At 51.6% G+C, this 7,733-nt stretch overlaps 1 protein-coding gene across 1 annotated transcript in view; it reads right to left on the reverse strand.

Moving 5' to 3' along the window:
- Positions 1 to 6,791, reverse strand: part of BLTP3A (bridge-like lipid transfer protein family member 3A) — a 70,237-nt gene extending 63,446 nt beyond the window's left edge. The window contains exon 1 of the mRNA XM_051855732.2: positions 6,515 to 6,791. Within this exon, the coding sequence (XP_051711692.1) occupies positions 6,515 to 6,558 (44 nt within the window). The 5' untranslated portion in view covers positions 6,559 to 6,791. The remainder of the gene's footprint in view (positions 1 to 6,514) is intronic.
- Between the last annotated feature and the right edge of the window lie 942 nt (positions 6,792 to 7,733).

Below are 7,733 nucleotides of genomic sequence, written 5' to 3' on the forward strand. Positions count from 1 at the left end.
TGGAAGACCTTTTTCTCTGTTTTTCCCTCTGTCTGTAACTCTACCTCTCAAATAAATAAATAAAATTTATTAAAAAAAGAAAAAAAATGAGAAAGGGAGGAGTGGGCATTGTGGCACAGTAAGTTAAACCACTGCTTGTAACACCTGCATCCCTCATCAGAGTGCTGGAGTCCCGGCTCCTCTGCTTCTGAACCAGCTTCCTGCTAATTCATCCTGGTACACAGAGGATGATGGCCCAAGTACTTTGCTCCTCTGCCCATGTGGGAGACCTGGAAAGACTCCTCGCACCTGGCTTTTGCCCAGTCCAGCTCTGGCTATTGTAGACATTTTGAAAGTGAACCAGGAGGCTGGCGCCGCGGCTCACTAGGCTAATCCTCCGCCTTGCAGCGCCCGCACACCAGATTCTAGTCCCAGTCGGGGCGCCGGATTCTGTCCCGGTTGCCCCTCTTCCAGGCCAGCTCTCTGCTGTGGCCAGGGAGTGCAGTGGAGGATGGCCCAAGTGCTTGGGCCCTGCACCCTACGGGAGACCAGGATAAGTACCTGGCTCCTGCCATCGGATCAGCGTGGTGCGCCAGCCGCAGCGTGCCGGCCGCAGCGGCCATTGGAGGGTGAACCAAGGGCAAAGGAAGACCTTTCTCTCCGTCTCTCTCTCTCACTGTCCACTCTGCCTGTCAAAAATTAAAAAAAAAAAAAGAAAAGAAAGAAAGAAAGTGAGCCAGGAAATGGACAATTCTGTCTCTCTTTCAAATAGAATAAACTAAACTTTTTTTAAAAAAGAAAATGAGAAAGGGAAATAACATGTATGATTTGACTGTTACTAGAAAACGCACAAAATTCAGGAAATGAAAGTGATAATAACCGAAGTCCTATAAACCTCCATCTAAATAAGTCTTGAAAAAGCAGTCAGCCCTCTGAGCCTGGGGCTCCTAATGAGCCATTGGTCCCAGTGATCCAAGATCCTCCCAGCTCTTCAATGTTCTTCAGGATGATGACTAATAATGAATAGAGGCACTGAGCATGAACTAAGAGGGCTGAGCTCACAGTCAGGATCTCTTCATGTCCAAAAGGGATTCTGAAATGTATGTCTCTGGGGGCCAGTGCTGTGGGGTAGCGGGTAAAGCCACCACCTGCAGTGCCAGCATCCCATATGGGGACCGGTTCAAGTCCCGGCTGCTCCACTTCTGATCCAGCTCTCTGCTATGGCCTGGGAAAGCAGTAGAAGATGGCCCAAGTCCTTGGGCCCCTGCACCCACGTGGGAGACCCAGAGGAAGCTCCTGGCTCCTGGCTTAGGATTGATTCAGCTCTAGCCATTGCCACCATCTGGGGAGTAAACCAGTGGATGGAAGACCTCTCTCTCTCTGCCTCTGCCTCTGTAATTCTTCCTTTCAAAAAAATAAATAAATCTTTAAAAAAAGAAGTTATTAAAAAATTTGTCTGAATTACATTTATATTTTAAAATATCTATCATGTTTATCAGCCATGTCTGTCACTCAAGATCACATTTCCTGCAGTCATTTAGAGTAAATAATTAAGAAGTCTAGAAGTCTGATGGGTTTCTAAAAGAGGCATTTAGAGGGGCTGGTATTGGGGTACAGCAGGTTAAGCCACCACTGGTATCCCATATCACAGTACCAGCGCAACTCAGCTGTGCCACTTCCAATCCAGCTCCTTGCTACTGTGCCTGGGAAAACAGTAGATGACAGCCCAAATACTTAGGCCCTTGCTAGCCAGGTGGGAGACCCAAATAGAGTTCTGAGCTCCTGCTTTTAAAGGCCTGGCTCAGCCCCTGTCATTTCAACTATTTGAGGAGTGGACCAGCGGATGGAAAATTCACCTCCCCACACCTCCCACACCTCTACTCTGTCTCTTATCTTTCAAATAAATAAATCTCTTAAAAAATTTTTAAATCAGGCCGGCGCCGCGGCTCACTAGCCTAATCCTCCACCTGTGGTGCCGGCACCCAGGGTTCCAGTCCCGATTGGGGCACCGGATTCTGTCCCGGTTGCTCCTCTTCCAGGCCAGCTCTCTGCTGTGGCCCGGGAAGGCAGTGGAGGATGGCCCAAGTGCTTGGCCCCTGCACCCCATGGGAGACCAGGAGGAAGCACCTGGCTCCTGGCTTTGGATCGGCGCAGCGCGCCGGCTGTAGCAGCCATTTGGGGGTGAACCAACAGAAGGAAGACCTTTCTCTCTGTCTCTCTTCAACTCCGCCTGTCAAAAAAAATTAATTAAAAAAATAATTTTTTAAATGAAAAACTAAAAGAGGCATTTGGCTTTCTGTGGTGTGTGATGTGGTGATATCTCTACTACAAGCTATGGCTATGTAGCTACTCCTTATTAAATACTTCTTTACATGTCAAAAATTACAAATAAATATTTTATCCCCAGTTCTCCAAAACATAGATTAGGTGGTATGATTCTTCCTTATTCTTATCGTTAAGAGATAAAGAGATTAAGGCCGCCCTGCTCATCAGTGGCTGAGCGGGAAGGCGACTCTGGCTTGTAGAGCGCAGAGCCCATGCTCTTCCCGTGAGCCATGGTCTCTTGACGTATTCCATAATCAATCACATTTCTTCTTGCTTGTATAATAAAAGGTCATGAGCTAAAGTGATCTCAAACAAGAATAATCTAATCAAGTGAAAAACCAATTTTGATAATTCTAAAATCAATGATTACTTTGTGTTTCTAAGTAAAGGTCTCTTCCTGGATTTATTTAAACTGAATACTGTGCAATAAAGCGATTTGTATTGAGCAGCAGTCATCTAAGCCAAGGGTGAAAGCCTTAAGAAGACATTGTGTTTCTTACTGCTGCATCCCCAGTGCCCAGATTAGTGCCCGGAGTAAGGAGTGAAAATAAGCAAAAATAAAAACCTGAGCCCCCAGTTTTTACACTACTATTAAGTGCATAATACTAATAAGGAAGCTGCATTCCAATAATACACTTTATTATCTGAAATTTTGTGCCTAAAATTAGACACAAGAGTCACTGGGCTATCCTGTCTCTTCTAGGACATTCTCCTCCAGGTCAAATGGCATTGTTATCATCAGCAACAAGCAATTATCAAACACCTATAATATTTAACACAGTAACTCCATATACCTTCCCTTCTCGCTTTCCCAATCAGATCTGACAAGCCACAGGGCCATAGTTCCTCCCCAAACAGGCTAACCTCTGTGTGTGACGAGGCCTACACAGAGACATGAACGACACACATAATCAGGCAGCTTTTCCAAGTTAAACAACACAAAATCTGCAGAAGTCTGGCCTTTCCCCCAGTCAGACTGGGGAGTCCTAATACCTCTTCCTGGAGCCCCGAAATCACAACGATAACCTCTTCCTTCTCAGGCACCTGCCCAAGGCTGAAAAAAACACACTTCCCCCCAGTGTCTAGCATACTTATCTTTACTTCATTTTTAAAAAGATACTTTAGGGGCCGGCACTGTGGAGCAGCGGGTTAAAGCCCTGGCCTGAAGCGCTGGCATCCCATATGGGCGCCGGTTCTAGTGCCGGCTGCTCCTCTTCTGATCCAGCTCTCTGCTATGGCCTGGGAAAGCAGTAGAAGATGGCCCAAGTCCTTGGGTCCCTGCACCCATGTGGGAGACCCAGAAGAGGCTCCTGGCTCCTGGCTTCGGATCAGTTCAGCTCCAGCCGTTGCGGCCATCTGGGGAGTAAACCAGCAGATGGAAGACCTCTCTCTCTGTCTCTACCTCTCTCTGTAACTCTTTCAAATAAATAAAATAAATCTTTAAAAATCTAAAAAGAGGCCGGCGCCATGGCTCACTTGGCTAATCCTCTGCCTGCGGCGCCGGCACCCCGTTTCTAGTCCTGGTCGGGGCACCGGATTCTGTCCCGGTTGCTCCTCTTCCACTCCAGCTCTCTGCTGTGGCCCAGGAGTGCAGTGGAGGATGGCTCAAGTCCTTGGGCCCTGCACCCTGTCTCCTGGCTTCAGATCAGCACAGCACGCCAGCCGTAGCGGCCATTTGGAGGGTGACCAATGGAAAAGGAATACCTTTCTCTCTCTCTCTCTCTCACTGTCTAACTCTGCCTCTAAAAAAAAAAACTTTATCCACCAAGAACTCACTGAACGTGTCAGCATACACTATACCAATTTTTCTTTTAAAACAACCTGTGTTCATAGAGGGTACACAGAATATGTCTATACTACAGGGGAAAGTACCAGAGTTAGGAAGCTGGTCTGTTCCACTGTCCTACCTTCCTATGCAACTTGGGCAAGTCATTTGTCCCTCTAGGCTGTACATTCCTCACCACAGACTGAGGCACTGAAGCAAATCAAGTTATCTACCTAGTTTCAGGATACCTTGAGAGGTATGTGCTTTAGGGATTCTTAACTCCACTCTGACACACAAAACTTACATTAAAAATTACCTCTTTGCATACATGGATTTCTCTGAAGAGGCCTATAGCTGTATCCAATTATCACAAAGAATATGTCCCAAAAATAACCATAGCTCATGTTTTACTGAGCGCTGACATATGCTAGGCATGTGCCAACTCCTTACATAATTAACTCACATACAAGGCTGGTGCTGTGACACAGTAAGTTAAGCAACCACTACTTGTTGACACCTACATCCCATATGGAGTACCAGTTTGAGTTCTGGCTGCTCCACTTCCAATCCAGCTCCCTGTTGATGCACCTTGGAAAGCAACACAAGATGGTCAGGGTGCCTGGTCCCCTGCCATCCATGTCAGATTAGCATGGAGTTCCTGGTTCCTGACTTTGGCCTGGTCCAGACCTGGCTACTGAGCCATCTGGGAGTCAATCAGCAAATGGCTGCTCTCTCTTTCTGTCTCTCCCTGTCACTTTGCCTTTCAAAAAATAATTAATAAATCCTTAAAAAAACTCATATAATCTTGTAATCCTCACAATAACCTTTTGAACTAGATACTATTATCCCCATTTTAGAGATGAAGAAAGTAAATGAGAAACAGCCCAGGCTTTTAAACACAGTGAGATCATCTTTAAGCCCAAAAAATGCTATGTCCATGCAAACAAAAAGGTTTTCCTCGAGTCAATATTCTCTGTACCATTCAGCGATCTTTAGTCCCACCTTGGAATCTTTAGTGAACAACCAGACTCATGGGAACACTCAGATAACACTACCTAAAGAAAGAATGTAAGTAACTGTAGTAAAGGGTCCAAAGGCATTTTCCAGTTTTAGCTTCCAATGTGCTTTTTCTTTTATAAAGTAGGGATTAGCCAAAAGATGTATCTGAATCTAATAACTAACTGAAGCCCAAGATCAAAGTAATAGCAAATAAGCCAGAGTGTCGACCAGGAAAAGGGGATGCAGCAGCGGCACAGTGTCACACACACCACTCGCCCCAGCCACGAGAAGACCCGGAAAGCTACATCAGCACAGGGCCTGGGTGTCCCATGTTGACTGGAATTCCCCATCCCACCTCCTGAAAACCACTAACCACTGGGGAGCCAACCCCTGGACCACTCTCCACTGGAGACACAAAGGCTGGTGAAGGATTAACCACCAATTCTAGCCTGGAATAAAGAGTGAAAACAGACGAAACAAAACAACAACAACAAAATCCTAGCCCAAATTTTTGCAGCCATCTGCAACCCTAACCCAGGGGCCGGACTCACCCAGCTAGAGCTGACAACTGTTTTGCCCGCCAACTCCCTCACGCGGGCCCGAACTACTGAATGGCACAACACTGCTTAATAAGAGGCTGCAAAGCAGAAGTGGACCTTTTTGGCACTTCTCACAGGCTGTCAAAAAAAAACCTCCACATCTTCTTAAAGGGGAGGCTGCCAAAACTTTATCCCAAACTCTCCTGACCTTTCTCCAATTGGTCTAACAAGAGAAGCAGAGGAGGAAGAAAGGAGTTGGGAGGAAGAGCCCCGGGTGCAGGGCTCACATCTTTTTTCAAGGGTGATGCAACAGGGTCAAACACAAGAGCAGGAAGAGCCGAGCGCTTCAGAGAAGCAGAAAACTAGTGCTGGCGATGGAAAGACGAGGGGGAAGCGGCTACGCAGGACTGGGGGGCAGGGTCATTCAGAACGGGCAGGGGTGGGGAGATCAAGGGTCCGGAGAGAGAGGACGGCTGGTGGGGCGGGTCGGGAGGCAGGCTGGGGCCCCGAGGGAGGGGCGGCGGCGGGGCCAGACAGAGGTGGCAGGGGGAACCCAGCGGGGGCGGGCAGGGGACGGTGGGCTCCGTGGGGGCCTGGGAGCGACGGCCCGGGCAGGGCCGGGCGGCCAGCGCGGAGGTGTGGGAAGCGAGGATGGGGCTGCAGGCCAGGAGAGCCCTTCGGGGACGGGAGGGGTCCCGGGGGGGGGCTGTTAGGGTGGGGAGGGGGAAACAAGGGGCACCGAGCGACGGATGAATGAGGGGTGACAACGGTCGGCGCCCGCGGCCACGGCTCGAGTTGGGGCGGGAGCCGCCACGGAGCCGCGGCTTGGGGCTGGAGACCGGGAGGAGGTCAGAGGGGCAAGGGAAGGACCCCTCGGGACGGCTGGGGCCGGCGCTGGCGCTCTCACCGGGACAGGTGCTTCAGGATCTGCTTCTTAATGATCCCGGCCATGCCGAGGCCGCGGCCCGCGTGGAAGGCACAGGGCAGCTGTGGCCTCCTAGGTCCCGGAACAGAGGCGGCCCTCCTCACGTCGCCGCGGCACGGGCACCGGAGGCCGCCGCCGCCACCACAGCAGCCGCCATGGCGCTCTCTCGCCCCTGCCCCGGCGCCCGGCGCTCCGCCACGATCCCACCCACCCGCGCGCGCCGCGCCGCCGCGGCCGCCAGCCCAGAGCGACGCGCAGACGGGCGAGGGGCGGGGACGCGCGCGGCGCGGGGGGCGGGCGCCGGCCGCCGGCCGCCGGCCGCCTCCCCCGCGCGCCCGGCTGCCTCTCCGCCGGCGCGAGCCGACAGATTTCGCCTCAGGATCGCGTGAGGCTGGCGACCCGTAGGGACTCGGAAGCGCCGCGGGGAAAGGCGGGGTGGTTGCGGTGGTTCTGTTGTGTTTTGCGGAAAGTCGTGAGATCATCGCTCAGCTCCTGGATGGCAGGGTCCATTTCTTATTCATTGACCCTCCCGCAGAAACGCATTATTTGTTGAGCACTAATTCTATTCCAGAAGTCATTCTGAGGACCGAGAAGTAACTTCAGGCGCTTCGCCGGCCGGTTGAAGAGGCGTGCAGACCACCCTCAGCGATCCGCTGCGCGAGGCCTCGTGCTGAGGGTCCCAGGGACCCAGACCCGGCGCCTCGCTGTCCTCTCTGTAGGGCCGCTGGCCTCCAGCCCCTTAGCCACCAGGCAGGTGCTGACTCCAGACGTAGGAGCAGGGGCGGGCTTTTTGGCGGGTAAGTCGTCCGCTTGGGACGCCTTCAGAATGCCTGCGTTTCTGGGTTCGAGTCCTGGCCCCAGCTTCCTTCCAACACCTTGATAATGCACCGTGGGGGGCAAGAGTACTTGGGCCCAAACCGCCCACGTAGGAAACCCCGAGCAGAGTTCCCGGCTCCTGACTTCACGTGGCCCACCCCAGGTGTGGACATTTGGAGAGTGAACCGGCTGATGGAAAATTCTCTCTCTCTCTCTCTCTCTCTCTGCCTCTCTGTAAAGGCAGAGCCTCAGGGAGGGAGTCCCCTACGTGGGTGGCGGGAGCCCAAGTGCTGTGCCATCTGCTGCTACTTTCCCAGGCACATTAGCCCGGAGCTGTATGGGAAGCAGCCAGGACGGGAGCTGCCACTCTCACATGGGATGCCAG

This window comes from Oryctolagus cuniculus, chromosome 5 (assembly GCF_964237555.1).
Source record: "Oryctolagus cuniculus chromosome 5, mOryCun1.1, whole genome shotgun sequence".
NCBI classification, from domain to species: Eukaryota; Metazoa; Chordata; class Mammalia; order Lagomorpha; family Leporidae; genus Oryctolagus; species Oryctolagus cuniculus.